General features: G+C 46.3%; 1 protein-coding gene across 2 annotated transcripts in view; it reads left to right on the forward strand.

Moving 5' to 3' along the window:
* The window catches only part of Chchd3 (coiled-coil-helix-coiled-coil-helix domain containing 3), a 281,206-nt gene extending 269,472 nt beyond the window's left edge, over positions 1–11,734 (forward strand). For both annotated transcript variants that reach the window (XM_042273011.2, XM_042273012.2), the window contains one exon: positions 11,034–11,734. In XM_042273011.2, the coding sequence (XP_042128945.1) occupies positions 11,034–11,057 (24 nt within the window). In that variant the 3' untranslated portion in view covers positions 11,058–11,734. The remainder of the gene's footprint in view (positions 1–11,033) is intronic.
* Positions 11,735–21,259: the final 9,525 nt, after the last annotated feature.

Consider the following 21,259-nt stretch of genomic DNA (forward strand, 5'->3'; position numbering starts at 1 on the left):
CCAGGCCTAGTGGTTCAGGCATGTGATCCTAGCTACTGGAGCCTGGGGCAGGAGAACCTCATATTCAAGGACAGCCTGGACAACTTCATGAGAGCCTCTCTCAAAGTAAAAAGTAAAAGAAGAGTGTAAGTGCTTGCCTGACATGCTCAAGTCCTGGGTTCGAGACCCTGTGCCAGAAGAAAGAGTTAATCGCTCCTAAATTCTCTCTGTGCAGGAAAAAAAATGTATTAAAAATATACTTTATTGCTCCGAACCTTGCATCTTCTAATGATTCCAGTGGTTATATCCTCATGGTTAGTACCTCCCATTCCTAAGGCACTATTCAAAGCCAGCAAGGAAAAAGGGTATAAATTAAGGAGCTAGAAAACATGCAGACTATAAGTAGTAGGAGGTCTAGCAAAAATAAAAGAAACCCATCCTTCAGTCACTAATCGTCCCCCAACAGTTGGTAGAGCCCTTTAGAGCAGTGTCTTAGTTAGGGTTTCTCTTGCTGTGAAGAGACACCATGACCACAGGAAATCTTACAAAGGAAAACATTTAACTGGGGCTAACTTACAGTTTCAGAAGTTTAGTCCATTATCATCATGGCAGGACATGGCAGGTGCAGGCAGACATGTGTTGCTGGAGGGCTTCTCTCCAGGTTCCCCAAGCCCCGCAGTCCCACAATCCACGTATAAAATAATCACTCAGACACTTATATCACTTATAAACTGTATGGCCGTGGCAGGCTTCTTGCTAACTGTTCTTTTATCTTAAATTAACCCATTTTTATAAATCTATACCTTGCCACGTGGCTGGTGGCTTACCAGCGTCTTCACATGCTGCTTGTCCTGGCGGTGGCTGTAGTGTCTCTCCTCCTTCTTCCTGTTTCCCCAATTCTCCTCTCTCTTTGTCCTGCCTATACTTCCTGCCTGGTCACTGGCCATCAGTGTTTTATTTATATAGAGTGGTATCCACAGCAGACATGGTGCTGGAGACAGATGTGAGAGTTGTACATCTTGATCCATAGGCAGCAGAAGGAGTCTGTGACACTGGGCATAAGTTGAGCATGTAAGACATCAAAGCTCACCCCCACAGTAACACACTCCAACAAGGCCACACTTACTCCAGCTAAGCCACACCTCCTAATAGTGCCACTCCCTATGAGGGCCATTTTCTTTTAAACCACCACAAGCCAGAACATACACACTCACACACCTGAGTCATATTAGGAAAGGATCTCCCTCTTTTCATATGCTTCATGATCCTTCATAACTGCATAATATGACACTCATAAGATGCATAGTTTCTCTTAATTTATGTGCTTTAGAAAGTTAATGATATCCATACAGCAAATTAACAATTTCAACAGGTCACATAATTGCTTTATAGTTGGGTGCATGTGGTTTGGAGAGACATAAATTGTTGGAAACTTTTGTTCTTTCTTCTGACAAACTCCCTAGAATTGATCTTTTCACCCATCTAAATCTAGTGTTTGAGTTACACAGCATGCCTTCTTACAGCCCAATTTGCTCCAGTTATAATATACCACTTAATGTAAATTTCCAACAGTCCATAAATATCTGAAGGGAGGGTTGCTGTTGTCTAACATTAAGTGGGAAAAATGTAATCAAGATTTAAAAGCCCGTGTTGTCTTAAAACTCATTGTGGTTTGCTTTTGTCTGTTACTTGCTTGTATCGGTACTTGCATAACTGAGTATATGCCGGGATTCTTTTCCTTACAGGTCTTGCTAGAGGTAATGCTGCTGATTTTAAGTTAGTGCTTGTTATTTGTCACAAACAGCCTCTGATGAGCTCTTAAGTCCCCGACCTTCAATAGCAATACTACCTGAGCACTTGGGACTTATAGGTTGACTACCTGAGCACTTGGGACTTATAGGTTGACTACCTGAGCACTTGGGACTTACAGGTTGACGCATAAATTTTTCTAATCTGATAATCGAGGCTTGTGGAGGTGGGACGGAGTCATCGATAGAAAAGGCGGCTGTGTCAAAGTGCATGTTTTAAGACTGGGGTCTAACACATGTGCCTATTTCCACAGTGTGCTTTCTGGTACTGCTGAAGTGGCAATACCACGTGCCTTGGAGCATTGGCTCCACCCTTGACTGGTGAGATCTTGTTGAATCATACTTAGTCCTGTGGTGTCATTGGGTCCTATTTATGAAATTAAAAAACAAAACAACAAAAAACTCAATGTGCAGCCAGATAATACATGGCACACAGTGCAGTCGAGGGGAGAGTCTGGTGGGTCTGGGTTTGTCACCACATCCTGTCTCTTACTAGATCCTGGCCTTGGGCTTTGATTTCAGTGAACTGGGTCATTTTTGTGATGGCTTCACTTGTGCAGAATACTCAGTCCACCTTCATTTTTCCCGGGTTCAGGATCATCAAGTGGAAAAATCATGAAATGATAGTAGTGATTGAAAAAGAGACCCACCTTCCTTCCCATTCACTTCCCAGCCTGCCATGTGGTTTATTACTTGCAGCTAGTCTGATTAGAGTATCTAGCATTTCACAACTCTATGTTCAGTTATTTGGAAGTAGATGGTAGCTGAGTAATACCAAAAAGATGAAAATCTTGCCGTAGGTTGAACAGCACTGGAATAGCTAAGAACCGTGAAACACAGACCCTTTCATTTCTTCAGGCTTTAGGATTGCAAGGTCACTTCAACATCTACTCTTACATGTTTTTTATGACACTCTGAGATGCAAATAGAAATGGTTTCTTTTACCATTTTGCAATTGAGAGTATTGAAACCCAGGGATGTCATGATGGTAAATTTAACAACTAGTTCAAGATGTACCCTGCCATGAAAACAAAACAAGACAAAAATTTTCAAGTGATATTTGTTTTTGGAGCAGGTGAGTTTAAGAAGAGACATCTGTCATCCACAAATACAAGTTGAGACAGTGAGGGAAAATGAAAACAGTAATGGCTGCTGAAACGGTACACATAGGACGTGAGGTGATAGTGCCCATGATCAAAGAGGCCACTTGGCCTGCTCCCTGAAAGGCCATACCATGTTGGCGGCAGGGACCTGGTATCTGTATCACTGGCAGCTGTCCTCCTCTAGTACAAGGCTGCCCTTCTGCTCCCTGTGAAGAAAATCTCACCTCGAGATCCCAGTTCTGCTCTCCTTGTTAAAAGTTTATCCGTACACAGTATGCTCACTGCCTAGTCTAGCAGTTCCAGGTGGGCCCTCTCCCTTCTCCTAGCCTTACTGGACAGGAACAGGACAGCAGCCATTAAGTCTCATTCCATTTCCGACACTGTACAAGGGTTTCCCATGTGGAATCATTACAATAGTCCACTCCACTTTTACATGACTCATAAGGTTGAGCTTTCACAGGTCCCTGGGGTGCTGTTGGAAAGACTAATAGATTTTACTGGTAGGAAATTTTTTTCCGGACGTTCCTTAGCCTTGCTTTTCCTTTCTTCCCATTCCTCCACTCTCTGACATTAATCTTCAGCTATTCTTAAACAGTTCATTGTGGTTTGACGGGAGACGTTTAGACTTATTGTCAGTGTATTAAGTTATGTATTCTTTATGAGGGTAAAAAAGACACTAAATTGTTCTAATATTATTTCTAAGTTGTAAAAGCTATTGGCTAGCTATTTAAGTACAGCATTTAAAATGGAGCATCAGTTGACATAGACTTGTGTCTCCCCCATACCTGCTTAACCTGCTAACTTTCTAAGCTTCCCAATATTGAATTACCCCTTCTTGTCATTAAAGCCTGGTTCCCATTTAGTCTTGCTACATCTGACTTATATGGGACTTTGTAAACAGGGAGAAGAATAAAAGTCCAGGAGTAAATAATATAAAATGTCCCCAATATCTTTTTTCTTTTTCCATCTTTTTTTTTTTTTTAAGATGGTCCTCTGTGTGTGTATCCCTAGCTGGCCCCAAATTCACCATGTGGACCAGACTGCCCTCAGACTCACAGAGATCTGTCTGCCTCTGTGTGCTGGGATTAAAGGGGTACAGGACCATGCCTGGCACTCCAACTTCTATTTTGGGGGTGGGAGTTGTTTGTTTGTTTTGAGACAGGGTTTCTCTGTGTGGAAGCCCACGCTGTCTTGGGACTCACTTTGTAAACCAGGCTGGCCTTGAACTCACAGAGATCGGCCTGCCTCTGCCTCTGCCTCTGCTGGGATTAAAGATGTACACCACCACCGCCCGGCTTCAACTTCTAATTTTTAAAGTGAAGGAGGGCTGGCTTATAGATCAGCATTATGTTCCCTGTGGCATCTCGCTGCCTTAACATCCACCTACAGTGCTGTAAGCAGGAATTCTAAGCACTTTAGCATTTTCTCAGCCCTGTTGCTAGTCACAAAAAAACAAAAACACTAACGTGATTCTCCTGGAACAGTCCGTGTTCACCTGATGGTAGGGATAGTGGATAGTGCTTTCTTTGCCCCTGTTCCAGATTGTTCATGGTGACTAGTACTTAATTTTTTTTTTCTTGCTGAACTGAGGGCTGGAAGCTCTATCTGCAAGAGCTGATTCTGCATTCATGCTGGAGAGCAAGAGGTAGATACAGGCTCAGGAGGCATGTCTATTTAGTAGTAGCATCTTCATTTTGTGGTTTCTAGGTTTTCTAGGTTTTAGTGCCTTTGCCTCCTAGAATTTGCTGTCAGCTGCCCTTGTGACTAGTCTGCTGCTGTGTGGCCTCATGTTTACATTCCTGACAGTCAAGGTGATCCTATGACCAGAGAGGCTAGAAACAGTTCAGTTTCTCCAGAGGCAGTAAAGGGAGAACCAGCTATCCCCAAGCTGCCTGCCAAAGCATAGCCTGCCAGCTAAGAAACTCCATTACAGAATGCTGCCTTAGCCGGCACCGGGCTCCTGCTATTCCGGGATAGCTCTTACTCTGTGAGATATAGTCCTTGGGAGGTGAGGGGCTTTGGAGATGCAGTAAGAGTACATGATGGGAAGAATCAGGACCAAGAGTTTCCCAAAGGTCCGGGGTCTGCATGGGGCTTGAAGTCAGATAGCAGGGCAGTCAGAGGTCCATACACTGGGCAGAGACTTAAATCATTACATAGGGAATAGGCTGGTAGCCAAATACCTTTTCCTTGAGACCTGTTCTCTCTGCTGAACTGTTGAGATCAGAGAGGGCCCTGGCTACAGAGAGAATGTAGAGTCAAGACCTTGACCAGTGAGGCTAGATCTCAATGTGGTATTATACTTCCCAAAACTAATGTTCCCAGTCCTCTCATTTATAAAATACAAATGAAATTTCCAGTGTTGGTTAATTCCAAAATAGAAGACTACAAGATCAGCAGGTATGGAGGAATTTGTCTAGGCAAAATTTCTTCAGCCTTCTTAAGGACACTAAATTTTACCTTCCCTGTAATTTGGACTTGTGTTCAGCTGGGCTTCAAAATGTTTCCCTATGATTTTGAGCCTGAAAAGGTCCTGGAAATGGGGTGGCTGTTACTTGGAAATCCAGGCTCTTGAGGAAAAAACCTAATGTCAGAGCAGTCTGTTTCATAGCTGTGTGAAGTGAGTTCTCCGTGACATGTCAGCCAGGCTCCTGGAGCTGGAGGACGAGGATGTGGAGGTTGGGGGCCCAACCTCATCTTCTCCTTTGTACAGTTCCAGAGTGGGAATCGCCATATTCCAGCAGAGTCCACCCCTGCTCTGCATTTCAAACCCAGGAGGCCACAGACACACGTGAACCTCACAGTCTCTGAAAAGTGTTAAAAATGCGCCTGCCCATCCTCCCCCTTGAAGAGTCTGAATTAGAAGGTTAGAAGTGGGGTTCAGACACCCCAAACTTTTACCAAATCCTGCAGGTTCTGTCTGTTTTCCTTCATGAGAAGGTAGGTCACTGTCACTAGCTATCAGTCTAGACCACCTAGCAGCAGCAGCAGTCTAAACTCACTGTCCCTAGGAAAACATCTAAACTTAGTCTCTGAAGCACATGGGAAGAAGGCAGAAGCCACTCCAGTGGAAGGGCTGGCCTTCTGCCCTCTCGTGCCCTCTGAAGCTGCAGGTGGTCCTGGGCCAGGAGTCACCCTAGCACTCACAGCAGGTACCAAGAGAAGAGCACCAAGTCTATCTCTAGGCTAACATCACACTGACAGTTCTCAGATTCCCTGCCTCCAGGATGAGGAGCCCATCTAGTGTAATAGAAGGCACAAAGATAAACCAAGGTCAGCCTTGCAGCCTTGTTTTTATTGTTCCATGCATTCTGTATCGTCACCTAGTGTCATTTGTTAATCTTGGAGCTGGGCTGCTGTACACAGGATGATCCCACTCACTCTGCTGTCGGAGTGGCTGCCTGTCAGGTCTGAAGCTGTTCAAGCAAGCTGAGTTCCAAACGTTCATGCCCCCCAAGCCCTGTCCATCCTAGGAATCTATTTCTCATCTGATTTCCAAGGGTAATACATTGCTTTATGACATTTTCTCTTTTTAAAAAAAAAAAAAATTGAATTTACTATATTACCATGGTGCTAGATTTTCATTTTTCTTAATAGGTATTTTATTCCTAGGGCTCATCTTCCAAGAGTTTTAGCTACAGTCTGTTAATGTTTTGTCTGCTTTTGTGGCAAATTGTATAAATAGTTAATTACTTGTGAGTTAATTTGAATGTCACACAGAGACAAGGATGATATGAACAAGATCCAGGCAAAGTTGACTGGTGTCTTCTACAAAAACAGGAAGAACAAAGCACGACCCTGACTGGAAGGAACAGACACTGAGACCAAAACTAGTTAGTTCATCAGACTTCCAGATCGTGAGGAACAGCACCCAGGCGACTAGCTTCTCAGAAGCTGGATGTATAGTGTTCTTTCTTCTTTCCTTACCCACGGTCCTCTTTGGTTTTTCCCCATCACAGATCTGTTCCTTTGCACCCCTACATTTCCTGTCTTTCCTCAGTGAAAACTCCATACTGAGGCTGTGCCTAACTCAGGACCTGCTGCTCTGTTAGCACCACCATCACCCCCCACCCCCATTATGAAAACCTTCCTACGTCCACACCTAATCCTACTGGATCTGAAACCTTGGGGAGATTCCGGGTAGCTCCCATCTAGAGACACCTAGAGTCTGGGTGGTCTCTTTTAAAATCCCATTCTCTCTGTAATGATTGCTTAGCAATACAGGGTTGCTTTTCAAGTCCTTTTAAATCTACTGAGAGAGCCAGTGGCTTTTCATTGCTAGGGTAGTCAGCCTCTGCAAGAAAGCTGAGATCCAGAAACTGGCTGACTAGACGACTGTGTAACAAAAATATTTGAGAAAAGCGCTTGAGATCGTTTTAATAAGTGGAAACGACACACCATCTTGGGTCTCCAGGGGCACTGTTCCTGTTTGACAGTGTGAGCTCATCAGTGGCTGGAACCGAAAGAGATTTTGGAAAAGAGCAGTGTTGATGCCTGAGCCATTCACTCCTTTTGGTAATTTGTGCAGCTATTTACAAAAGGCGTTTCTGCAGACCCAGATATGTGAATGGGGAGCAGCAGCGAGGAATTCTTTCTCCACATTAAGATTAAGTGTTAGCATTTCCTTAAATGAAAGCAGCGGGTTTTTTTAATATAACTTGCAAAGCTTCCCCTCCATTCTTTAGGGAATTTCCTATGTTAATTTATGCAGTGTTAATTTATGCAGTGTTGAAATCCAACCCAACAGCATCTAGATACAGAAGATGCAGAGATGGGACAGCCTGAGAGGTGCAGTGTAGACCTGTCAGTCCTGGGGCTGCCTCCAACCATGGCCCTGACTCTAGCCTTCAGCGGGTCTCGTTTGCACAGCTGTGATAGTAATAACACAGAATGTTGATCAGTTTATTCATCTTTTTAAAACCCCAACTTGCTGTTGTATCTGTTACTGTCTCTGACAGCAGTAGGGCCGTTTCGTAGCATCTCTGCCACCCTTTGGTAGCAGCTAAGTGCATTGTGACAGCAGGTATATAGACCAGCCCCTCAGCTTTCCACTGAGCCATTGTGCTGTCTCTGAGGGATTGGAGTTTAATGCGTGTGGCAAGGTATATGGTAAGTGTGAGTACAGTGTACTATGCATCTGTGGTCCTGTCTTCTAATGGGTTCTGATCCCCATTCAGGCCAGGGCCCAGCTTGTCTTTCTTCTGGAAAGTCTACCATTGCTAGCATTCGACTGAAAATTACTCATCTGTAATTGCTCAGGGTTGAAAAGAATGGCTAAAACAATCTCTAAGCCCTCAGAGAACCCTTTAACTATGGCTTTCATTGTGTTGCTCTAGCTGCAGATTATGTCACAACACTGAAAAGAGACATACTGTCACCCGGCTGTATAGGGAGAGACAGAGCCATGTGATCCAGACCTGGCAGATGCCACAGTGCTTAAGGTTCCCATGACCTTATATGTGAGGCCCATGACCCCCAATGCAGAGCGGCCATAGAGTATCACTCAAAGGAGGCACTCTCTCCAGTAGCCAGAAGCCCTAAATGGGCTCAAATAGATCTGCTTCAGACTGGCTTCCATAGTGCATGTAGTCAAGAACTGGGCAGTGAGGTTGTCTGCATATTGGGTATTTACAGAGGATCCACCTGTGTAATTGGAGACTTAGACAGATCAAGTCAAAAAGAGGTGAGCCTAGAAGAAATACTATGACACTGTGACAGTGGCAGACAGGGTCTAACTTGCACAGTTAGATGTTTTATTTTGCCCACAAACCCAGTGCTGGTAGCAATGCACTCATGTGCAATGTGCGTTCTCCTGGCCCCTTCGCAGTGTGCCTTCTCCTGATCCCTCCACCGTGTGCAGTGTGCACTCTCCTGACCCCTCTACTGTGTGCAGTGTGCATTCTCCTGGCCCCTCTACTGTGTGCAGTGTGCATTCTCCTGACCCCTCTACTGTGTGCAGTGTGCGTTCTCCTGGCCCCTTCGCAGTGTGCCTTCTCCTGATCCCTCCACCGTGTGCAGTGTGCGTTCTCCTGACCCCTCCACTGTGTGCAGTGTGCATTCTCCTGGCCCCTCTACTGTGTGCAGTGTGCATTCTCCTGGCCCCTCCACCGTGTGGAGCTTTTGCTTCCTCTGCTTTGTCCTTCATTTTTTCTGGACCTGTGCTTTTCTAACTTCCTGTTTGACTCACTAGTTTGCCTGCCTTTGAGTCTATTCTTTAGTGCCCCATGTCCCCAGACCACGTAGGGACATATAATCACAGACCCTAGAATGAGATAACTGTCCACCCTGTGTTTCTCGGGCTCAAATCCCCTGTTTGTTCTTCCACTCTTTGTCCTCCATTTTTTGTACCTCCTGCCCCGCCCCATCCTCTTTGTCTTAAATCATTTGACCCTTCTTCCTCAAACTGTAACTTCTTTCCGAAGAGTCCTGTAGGGATGCTTCATCGAAAATCAGTCCACAAACTCAAAACTAAATTTATCTTTTGCTTTTTTGTTCCCCGAGTGTCCCCTCTCACACCCCATCACTAAGGGTTCACCTGAACCTCTTCTCGCTGTCCTCTTCTTCTCTGGGCTTCTTGTGCCTGTGTTTTCCTTCTTACACCCTTGCTTGGTTTCTAGTCCAGTCTGCTGGGTCTTCTACCTCCATGCTGCCCTCCGTTGAGTTCACTGTGCCAAGGATGTCAGGCTCAGTTTCATGGCTGCCATTCTCCTATTTGCATAGCACTGGTTGGATACCTGTGTGTTTCCAGTGGCCAGCAGGAAGCTTGTCCACCTCGTGTCCATGCTTCCCCTGCCTGGCTCCTCACTGTCCACTGCTGCACACACATCCCCGCCCCACCCACAGCCCAGGCTTTCTGTCCGTATTCCGACTATCGTAAGACATAGGGTGCAACGCCCTCCTTCGTTGTAACCATAGAGAAATGCCCTCCATGCCAGGCAGAACTTTTGAACTCTTTCTTACCTTCCCTGAATGCAGTCTGAACAAAAACCTTCTTCACATGTGTGCTTTCTTCCTGGGCGAGTTTTTGGTTGTTTGTTTGTTTGTTTGTTTTTTACCATGTACATGTGTTTTACGTAATAAACCTTAGCATATATTTAGCAAATAAGTAAAAAGTGGCAAATTATTACTATGTTTAGTCTTTCATTTCCCAAGGGTACGTGTTTTAACTTTTCCTTAGCTCTTAACTAAATGCAGTGAGGACTCAGTAGCTGAGCTGGTGTCAGGTGCAGGGACATGGGAGCATGAGGACAGGATGCAGAGGCAGCTGCCGGCCTCACCTGCCCTCCTTCTGGGTGGGTTTTAAAACTCAAAGGGAGCCGGGCGGTGGTGGCGCACGCCTTTAATCCCAGCACTCGGGAGGCAGAGCCAGGCGGATCGCTGTGAGTTCGAGGCCAGCCTGGGCTACCAAGTGAGCTCCAGGAAAGGCGCAAAACTACGCAGAGAAACCCTGTCTCAAAAAACCAAAAAAAAAAAAAAAAAAAAAAAAACTCAAAGGGAGATGACTGCCTTTTCATTCTTAAGGTTCTATAAGAATGGGGAACGTGTACCTCCTGCCCAGCTGGCTGCAGTTTCTGTTGATGGTTCTTGTCTACGGTCCTCGTTCCCATTACTTGGAAAGTAAAGAGAGCACTTGCACAGTTTGGGAGGAGACCTGCCTGTAGTGCTACTGGGTGTTGCGCGTATATGTGGACATCTGTATTCTACCCAGAGCCAGGTGGTCTCTGAGCTTGGGCTTGGTTCGCAGATGAGATTCTTCCTCAAGAGCTGTTGGGTGTCACTGCTGGACTGTGCCTCACCAACTCCACACTGACTGCCTCAGCAATTTTCCCTGTCACTTGTAGCCCTGTTTCCAGATGTCTGTGGTAATGGAGCTGACCCACAGCTCCTCCCCACCATCCTCCAGACCATGTTCTTCTCTGGGCTGTTCTTCCCAGATGCTGGTGGTGGGTCATTTGGAGATTGGAATTGATGAAGCAGGGTGTTCCTCAGAGGCAGTGGTATTTTGAGATGAGAAAGCATGTGCTTTGTTTCATAGTTTGGAAGCCAGTATTTGAAAAGCACTGTAATCATCCTAAATAGTTACTGCCATTTGTTTGCCCTTGCCTCCTGCTGGTAAAACTTAGACTTTCTGTTTCTTTTGCAGAGCATGCTGGAGAAGGGAGGATAAAGTTACCCCCGAGAACATGCAAAGCTCCTTCAACGTTAATTCCAGAGGTGGAACATTTTTCTTTTCCTATTAAGAAAATGCCCCCAATTAAAGAGAAGACCACTAAAGACAGACAGGCATTGGAAAATGGACTCGACAGAATCATAACGTGTTTTGATCAACAGTATCAGAAGCCGAGGTCTAGATCAGGATCAGTCATCAAAGAACACTGTTAAGTGTTAATGAAAGCCCCAAATGAATAAAGAGAAAGGCGGTCCACTGCACCTTTTTGTACTCTGTTTCCAACTTCCACTGACATAAAATGTTCTCTTCACTCCAGGCTCCACCATTTAGTGACCTCCACTCTGAGAAAGCTGGGGGTGGGGGGTGTTCAGCTATTTCAGATGGAGAGACAGCAAGAAGCACTGGGCTGGGGCAACAGTGTACACTCGCCTGGGCCATGGGGCCCGCGTGTACGCTTCTCTCATTATATAGGAGCTATTTCATTGTAACTTATTATGGTGATCATGCAAGAAAGAAAGGAGAGAAAATGTACCTCTTTCACTGGAATAATGTTTATGATTGCAAGTGAAATAAGGCATTTTTATCAATATAAAGCGAACCTTGGCTTATGCAACCTCTGTAGTGAATACTGACAACTTCACTCACTATCAATAATAAATCTATTTTCTGACAAAGACTGGCATTTTAGCTAAGGCTTTGTGTGTTCTTTGGCTGGAGTAGAAGGTTTGGGTGGTGAATTGCACTGCCTTGCATTGCTCTTCATTTGCATTTGCACCACAGCTCTCCATGCATTCCCAAAGCTAGTTGCAGACCCACCCAGGCAGGTTATGCTTGCAGCTTGCCCCTCAGGTAGGTGGATTCAGGAAGATTTTACCAATGCATGAACCTTCCTTTCTTGGGGATGACGTAAGGTCTTTCTGCCTGGAGCCAGAAACAGTAGATAACCTTCATAAGGGCCTTCCAACCCTGTGGAACCAGGAACATGCTTAAACAATAACCAACCACTAGAGTTTCACAATGCATTGAAACTTCCTGATGGTAACTGCATATTCCAGGAGGATTGGAGCTTCATCCTAGGATCCGAGTGAGCTGTTAGCTAAGTGGCCGCTCTTGGGAAACAGGAGGAAATGACTGTGCTCTGTGATGTCATCTTTTGTCATGTAGAATTTCCATGTACTTTTGTTTTGTGGAGAGTTTAACCAAGTGATTAAGAATTTATACCCAGGGGCTAGAGAGCTGGCTCAGAGGTTAAGGGTGCCTATTACTCTTGTAGAAGACCTGGGTTCAGTTCCCAACATCCTATCTGATGCCTCACAACTGCCTGTAACTCTTTCCAGAGCATCCGATGCCCTCTTGCCCCCAAGTTCACAAACCTACATACCCACAGATGCACATATACATAAATAAAATTTAAATCCTTAAGAAAAAATAGACTATAGTAAGGTGCACCTGAGTTTGGCTTCCAGCTCTTCTGCCTGCCAACTGTGGGAGGACCTTGCCTCCCCTCTACATCTGCCTCTCTTTATGTGGAAAGGGACCAGTGGGACCCAGTGTTCAAGCACATAAAGAGTTGGAGCATTTACCACATTTTGTGAGGCCCAGTAAATGTGGGTTTGTGTGACTTCAGGAAAGTGGTATTTGGAGTCAGGAACATTGAAAGATTACCCACATGCCCAACTACTGTTCCTCTAGAGAAAGTCGGGGTGAACACCCCTGAGTGTGTACGGCTTCTTGTTTATCCAGGTCCCTGTGTTGGCAGCTTCGGAGTGGCATTGCCTCGTCAGATGGGAAACACCTGGAGACCTGATGTTGATTCTGAGTCTCCCTCCATAATTACCGAGCAACCCTGTGATTGCTGTTTAATGAAGGGTTTTTGCTTCAGGTTCTTCTGTTGGCTGGGTGGGTTGGTTTTCGCTTTTAATGATGCGCAGTCAGCTGGTTCATTGAAGTGTGATGGACGGAAGCCCGTGTAACTCAAGAAGCAGCATACTTCCATCCTGTCAGGATGGCATCCAGGTAACAACTGCCTGAGAGAAGCAGTAGGTACACAGCACCACATGTTTACACAGTGGCTTGCTGTAGTGTTTGCAAATCAGCTAACTTGCAAATTCCCTCCTATACTGTTTTGTTTTACAATTTGGAGCCAAGAACTTGGCACACCCCAGGTTGCCAGTCTTGTCGCTGGCAGGGGAAAGCCGCACTGAGGAGTCAGATAGCTAAGCTGGGGAGGGAAGCCTGTGGATGGCACGGCTTGTCGGGCTGTCTCGGGACCACTAGCTGTTAACTTATTGTCCATATGCGTGATGGGTGGAAAGGTAGCACTCAGAGGACATCAGAGGGTGGGCCGAGGTCTTTTTCTAAATCTTTACAGACATCTCTGTGTGGTTTCATAGCTGTGGCTGGGCCACCCTGAACTCTTAGGACACCCTGAACCGCTTGGAAAGAGTGTTGTGACTTCAAAGAGGCTCCTGGAGTTCCTGTTAAGTAGAACAGATCTTAGACTACAGTAGTTTAGCTTGTCAAGTCGAGAATAAAGTGCCTAGAAGGATGCTTAGCTGCTACCACCCTCAGCAAATCCCTGGTGAACTTGCAGGCCATGGCTGGACTAGAGCTGCATGAGTCTACTTGGAGAGGCCAGTGCTTACAGAAAACTTAACGTGGAATGGTTTAGAAGTGCTGATCTTCAGTAACTCCATGTGTGGCGCATGGCCTCCAGTCAGCTGATGAGACCCCTCTACAGCAGTCCTAAGTGGTATTTGGCCTAGTCTTGAACAAGCAGTCGCATGGTTTAGAGTGGGGGTGGGGGCATGCTTCAGCCTAAGGTATAATGGCCTTTGCCAAACGCCTCCATGCCATGAGAGCAGGCCCCGGAGGAGTAAGTTCAATAAACCCATTATCTAACAGGAACTCTGGCTAAAAACAATGCGCCATACTCATGGAAAGTAAAGAGTAGAGCAGCTAACAGTTCAAAAGGGCAGCAGCAGCCGACTGACTCAGGCTCAGTGAGTTGGAAATGAGGAGTCTGGACTTTCTGTCCTGACTTGAAATTTGGAGTAAATGGGTTGAAATTCATCCATAGGCTCTAGATACCCCCTTCCCTCCTACCAAAGCCCCTCCACCTCTCTCCTCGCCACCTCTCTCTCTCCTCCAAACTCTTCTGTGTGTTCAGGCTCCCCCCATCTCCTGAGGCTGTAACACAGGGGTGCACAGGACCAGGAGCCCTTCGCTGTCCTAGCCTCCCTCTGGACCTAGCAACGGAAACATCTGAACAATTCCATCTCAAATGCTTCTGGTTCATCTGGAGTCCTTGGACTGCCGGGACTCCAGAGCCACCGCTGGCAGTGCGGAGGGTTCCCTGTGATGGGGGCTGTTCCTGGGACTCTCCAATCCTGTGCCTCAGTGGACAAGCTGAAGTAAGAACCACAAGGGAAGGTGGTTTTGCTGTCTCTGCCCCAGGTGTGAGTCCCTTTTCTTGTTGGGTAAGGTCCCTTTACCAGAGGAGTAGTGTGTGGCCCGAGCATAGGCAACTTCCCGTGCCTTCCAGGGTCACTGGGCCCTGCCTGAGTTTGGAAGAAAACAACCAGCAAATGCATTCTCTGTCCAGCTGGAGTTTGAGTGACAAAGATGACAATTTATCTTCCATGTTGTGCTCTTCCCTCCACGGCCTCCAGCCTCAATATTGCTGGAGAAACAGGAAATTGCTTCAGTGTAAAAAGAGAAGCAAAAAAATCACCTATGTCGAAGATCTCTTCCACCTTCCAGGACCCACGGTCCTCTCTCGACCATGATAAAGTGCATTGGTATTTTAGAGGGTAACACAGTGTCAATTCCCTGTTAGATTCCAGGATATCTGACCAGCGTATTTGCTTTCAGTCAAGAAAGTTGGCAATTAAAACTGTTCCATTCAGTTCCCAAAACTCCCTTAAAGCAAGTCAACCCTAAATGGAAACTAGCTACACTGGGATTTAGTGAAGTGCTTGGAGCATCTCAGAGTGAGTTTGATTAGGCGAGGCCTCCACACACTTCAAAGATTTCCCCTATGCAGGAAAGTTTGACTTCGTTCACCTCTCTGCCCACCGTTCACGCAGCCTTCTCTACTTCTCCTGGGAGAACCCATTCCAGCTGAGGTCTTTGTCATTGTGCTGAGAAGGCTGTGTGCTTTGAATATAAGCCTGCCTTCCAAGAAAATTACATTTCCATCATGGCTTTTAAATGCAAATGTGCAAGCCAGAGGTCAGAAGTCCTTGCTGGGGACCACTCTATTCTAGCTATGCCTCAAATGGACAGGGCCACCAACTGGCTCCCATTTGAGGAACCTCCTGCAAGGTGCCTTCACTGTCCAGCCTGCTGGGGGCCTGGCTACTGGTGGCCTTTGTCAGTGCCCACAGCGTGGTTTGGAAGCCTAGGCCCCCTGCTCCCACCTTCTCCCTGCTGATATATAAAGTCAAGGTCAAAGGCTAGATGACTGTGGCCATCTGCTTATAACCACAGCCTGTGCCACCGAGGAGTCAAGGGGCATGCCGTTTTCTGCATCTCGCATCCCAGACCTCCATCTCAGTATCAAACCAGAATGCAAAGCACATTTTCCTATGGCTTTGCATCTCGTTCCCAGAAGCATGAGCACCAAGTCTTGCGAAGGAGCCTCACATACCACGTGGCCTTAGAGCAGTGTTAGTGGTTTGTGCCGAGCACAAAAGGGGAGCTGCATGGTGAGAGTGGGAATCCGCTTGGGCAGAGGGCGAGGGAGACGTTGGCTAGCTGGATGGCAGGGGTTTGTTTTGAGTTGCCTCTGTGTTCTCAAAATGCTTTTTCAGCACCCACGTGTAAATTGGGAACCTACAGTAAAGGAGCACCCTCTCCTCTCCACACTAACGTGCTTCATGTGGAACCTGAGTGTATCAGTGTCTGGAGCCCCAGAAGGCTTCCTTACCCCTGGACAGAAATGTAGCTGCAAACTAGGAAAGGTAACACTGTACAGCAGCAGAAGGCAGCTTAGGAACTGCTGTGTGGCCCATGATGCTTGGGAACATCGAGAAAGTTCCTGTCTGGAGTTCCCAGGCAGCCTCCCTAGTAAGGATGTCCTAAGTGCTGCCACAGACAACGGCTCCCACCACTTGACTCCACTCTTACCTTTGCTTGAATCAACCATGGGCATTGCCCTGAGTTCCTGTCTTCATTCACCAAGTCCAAGTTCGCATAGCCTCTGTGCGGTGGACACGGTTCTGGGAATTAGGGATACATATTAAGGGGCCTAGGACTAGGGAGATAGCTCAGTCTGTAAGAGGCGGGGTGTGATTCCTGCACTGGGGAGGTGCAGACAGGCAGATCTGAGACTCACTAGGGAGCCAGCCTTGTCTACGAGTTCCAAGCAGTGAGTAACACTGATCTAACATTCCAAGTTACCCAGACCAGGTGAGTTAACCCAGTGATCCCCGCCCAGGGCACTACTCTTCTGGGAAGTAGAACCATCTCTAGGAAAGAATGGCTTACCTTAAGCCATGCTAAGGAAATGGGCATACTTGTTCCTGTAATGAGATACTGTAGTTTTCATTCCCAGGATTCCCACACCCGGTTGAATTTACAGAACACAGCCGCGCCGCTCTGTCCGTAGCCTGAATTAGAAATGTGTGACTTTTCCTCTGCTTTCTCCTTCTAGGCATGCTTTGGCTTCACTCTTTCTCTGAGTCTCTCTCACTGCCATGTGGTTGCCTGCTGTCCTGGTTTAATTCAAGGATCATGGTGCTCCCCCCCACACACACACACCACCACCACCACCTTTCTTCTCCTTTTCCCTCCTTTGGGCATCTGTTAAGGTTTGCAGCTTGCCTGCCCTGGGGTTTTTCTTTTAAACTTTAATAAAATTGTCCTCTTTGAATAAAACTTTGCATTTGCTTGACTTTCAAAAAAAAGTGGACAGCCCCTGAAAAACAACACCTGAGGTAGTTCTGAACTACACACACACACACACACACACACACACACACCACCACCACCACCACCACCACCACCACCACCACCACTACCACCACCACCACCACCACCACCCCACCCTACCTTAACAGGTCTTGACCTTGCAAACACATTCTCAAGGAGACAAACCATAACATAATGTCGCATAGTGATGAGTGCTGCGTGAGGTATTTGAGGATGGAGGAACAGAGCTCAGGGAAGAGCAGGCATCCATGGGTGTGCTATTTTAGACATGGTGCTGAAGACAGCTCTGAAGAGGAGACCTGTGAGAAGAGTCTTGAATGTGAAAGAAGAACCATCCCATGAAGACCTGGAGGAAGCACATTCCAGGCTGGGAAAAATAAGCACAATGGTCCTCCCGAGTCAGGAGCCAGTGTGGTGGGTTAGGGGGACAGCAGGGAGGCCATCATGACTTGAGTGGTTGAGAGATGAGTCTAGAGAGGTAGGCAGGGTCAGATCAAGAAGGACTCTGTCCATGATAGAGATTTGACTTTATTCTGAGTATGACGAATTAATTGTAGGGCTTGTACCAAGCCATCTATTGAGACTGGTTTATAAAAGGTCCCCTCTGGCTCTGTGAACTTACCAGAGGTTAAATGGGAGCAGAGCAGGTATTGGAGCCTGCATTGGCCATTCAGACAAGAAGCGCCAGCCTGGACTAGGGCCAGAGCAGTGGAGAAAACCAGAGGTCAGATTTAGGGTAGCTATAAATGAGACCTGGAACAGTGAATACTGCATTGGATGGAAGGTGTGAGGGGAAAAGTGGGAAATGGAAGAACCCCCACATTGCCAGAGCAGTCAGCTAAATGGCTATGTCATTTACTGGATGGAAACTTGCAACACAGCGAGATGCGAGGGGTGGGGGGTGGGGGGTCGGGTGTTGAGGGCAGGAGGCAGAGATCCTGTTTGGAACATATAAAGTTTAACTAACGTAGCACACTGCAATCCCAGCAGAGCGACCAAGAGGCCATCAGATACAGAGTGGTCTGGGATGAAGAGGCTGAGTGCCTGCTGTCCAGAGGAAACAGCTTTGGCACAGGGAAGTATAGGAAGAAAGGGGGGGGGTGAGGGCAGCCTGGCAAGACTCCAAGAAAGGAGAGTGACCACTGTACTGAGAAGCACCTCAAGGCCAGGGTACAGACCAACGGAAGGGGGTGGTTGAGGGGGAGGAAGGATCAGCCATGTTGAATGCTTCTGGAGGCTTGAAGAAGGTAAGAGGCAGGCAGGCCACAAGCAAGTCACTAGGAGCTTTTCTGGTGACTAGTAAGAATTAAATCCTGGTCGGAGCAGGGCTGAGGGAAGAGGGGAAGAGGGGTGGGGTTCTGGGAAGTTTCTTTTGAAGGTGGATGATCTAGCCAAAGACAGGAGACATGGGTGGAAAGTCTCTGAGCCCGGGCAGCACTGGAGCAGGGGTAGTTCAGCCGGCCATTCTCCTGCATGCAAGGGCTGGCCAGAGAGAAGGGATGCAGGGGGAACGGGACCAGTGGGCGTGGCCAGGAGCATTAAAGGTCATCCTCTTCTGATGAAGAATGTGTCAGGCAAAAGCAGACTAGTAATTATAGGTGTCTGCGTGCCTCCCTTCTTGAATAATTCAACCTAGAAATCAGTAGTAGGGACCAGCCTTCGTGAGCCTGTGTGCAGTGAGGCTGGAGGTTGTGAAGTGAGGAGTCGCAGTGGCCGAGAGTGAGATGCCTCCACAGGACGACGCCGGCGACGACGACGAGGGCCCCTAGGGGATGGGGCTGTGTTGGCTGGGGGAAACAGTGGCAGGAGCAGTGAGAATGTGGTCACATATTGAGGGCATGGGTCCAATAAAGAAATGTCTCACAGACAGTGGAAGGCAGGTTTCTGACTATCAAAATTACAAATATGGAAAGGGAGAAAATTGAAATGATTCTGGTTTGGAAGAGGAATTGCAGATATTAATGTAAAATTATGGTTTTTAAGCATATATAGATATTGAAATAAACATAGAGCTATGTGTGCATATTTTATGTATGTATGCCTACCCAGATATATATTATGCACATATATATGTATATCTATTCATACATGTATGCCTCAGCTCTGTCACTTAGGTCTGCTGGGAATACCAGCACACTAACAGCACTCACACACTCAGGTCTTGTCTAAATACCATCATTCCCTACAAAGAACCATAGCTTCCTGAAGAAATGGCTAACCAGAAGGCCTGGGCAGGGCCAATACAATGTGGAAACCAATCTGAGACCATTTAAGTATAAAAATAAGTAATAGTAACCCACTGATTAACATAGGCAGGACCCATATGGATACCATAAGCCTATACAAACACATAAGAAAGCTTCTCCTAGAGTTTACAGAATACAGTAATAAAAAATAAAAATTAATAATGTTAAAAGGAATGCTAGAATTATGAAATCATTATTTGGCAACTATCATCACCATAATTCAATCCAGAAACATCAATGATATTAAAATTAGGGAACCATGTTCCTTGACACACAGGATGGGTTTTAAATCGCCTTCTATATATAGTCTGTTTTCTGTTGCTATAACAAAATCCCTGAGGGTGGGTAAATTATAAAGAAAAGCGGTTTAATTAGCTCACAGATTTGGAAGCTGGAAGTCCAAACAGCATAGTGCCACCTGTGGCAAAGGAACATAGCAGATGGCATCATGGTGAGAGTACGTGCTAGAGCGGCCAGTCACGTGGTGAAGGGAGACACGGAGTACAGAAGGACAGCCTTTCTCCTCTACAGACAACCCTCGTGAGAAGTACCACATCCCCTCCAAGGGCCGTGACCCTAGTGACCTTACAAACTCTCACTAGGTCCCACTTCTGGGGACACATGAATCCTGGAGAGCACATTCAAGCCATAGCTAAGCCCTCATAGGGCACTGCCCAGCTGACAAGCCACAAGAGTGACAGGAAGCTTGCAGTGAGTGAAGCCAATAAATTACAAAGTGATCAGCACCGCATGCAGGTTATGGGTCCATCAGGATCTGCTCAGATGTGCTCCTGTGACCCCTGCAAGAAAGCCTGGAGTCTGAGAGGACATCAGACCCAGGCAAGGGAGACGCTGGTTGTAAAATAACAGCCCTGCAAACTCCAACGTGTCAATACCATGAAAACTGAGAGAAAAGCAAAGCAAACAAACCCAAATACTGGTTTAAGATCAGAAGAATTAACAGAACCGAGGGTAGATAAGTTAGAGGCTAGCAATGATAATTAATTTTCTCTCCTTTTGATGACAATTGTCAGTCAAATAAGCAAAGTATTGCAACTTCTAAAATACGCTATAGAATACTGACATGACCTCAAAAGAGGGAACTATTTCTTTTGTGTTTTCTTAAATCATAAGGGGAAAGGGTAGTAAGTGGAATTACTTATAACCCTAAGATTGTTGTTCATCAAGACACCATGAAGAGAATAAACAGGCAAGCCTAACAGAGACAATATTTGTGAAACTCAGCCAACAAAAGACTCATGTCCTGAATATATAAAGAGCGTCTACAAGTCAAAATGAAGCACAGCTGAGCAGGACACTGGGCAAGAAACTAACATGGACATGTTACAAAATGTTAAATGTTAGAAGTTTTGTTCATTTGGTCAGTCAGTTTTGGGAGACAAGGTCTCATGTAGCCCAGGCTGGCCTCAAACTTGATATGTAGCCAAGACTGGCCTTGAACTCCTGATCCTGCTGCCTTAGCATCTGAATGTGCTGGGATTACAGATTGGAGCCACCAAGCCCAGCTACAGGATGTAAATAACTGGCAAGCATATAAAAAGCACCAGCAATTTTACTCATTGGAAAACTGCAAGTGAAGTTCACAAGGTGTTTCTGCTCACCTTTCAGAACGGCGGAAAGAAGATGGGAAATATTGAGTATTGACTGACATATGTAAAAGCAGAAGTTGGGACAATCAATTTGGAGAACAATTTGGAACTCTATTTTTTCTTTTTAATTATTCTTCTCTCAATACCTTCTGACCACAGCTCACCCTCCCTCCACTCCTTTCAGTCCCCACACACCTTTACCTCCTTTCAGTCCCCCCTACACCTTTACCTCCTCTCTTCCCCAGATTCACTCTTCCTGTATTTCTCTTCAGAGAAGAGCAGGCCTCCCAGAGATATCAACTGAACACAATATAACAAGATGCAATAAGACTAGGCACAGGGGCTGAAGAGATGGCTTAGGGGTTAAGAGCACTGGCTGCTCTTCCAGAGGTCCCGAGTTCAATTCCCG

This window comes from Peromyscus maniculatus, chromosome 3 (assembly GCF_049852395.1).
Source record: "Peromyscus maniculatus bairdii isolate BWxNUB_F1_BW_parent chromosome 3, HU_Pman_BW_mat_3.1, whole genome shotgun sequence".
Lineage (NCBI taxonomy): Eukaryota > Metazoa > Chordata > Mammalia > Rodentia > Cricetidae > Peromyscus > Peromyscus maniculatus.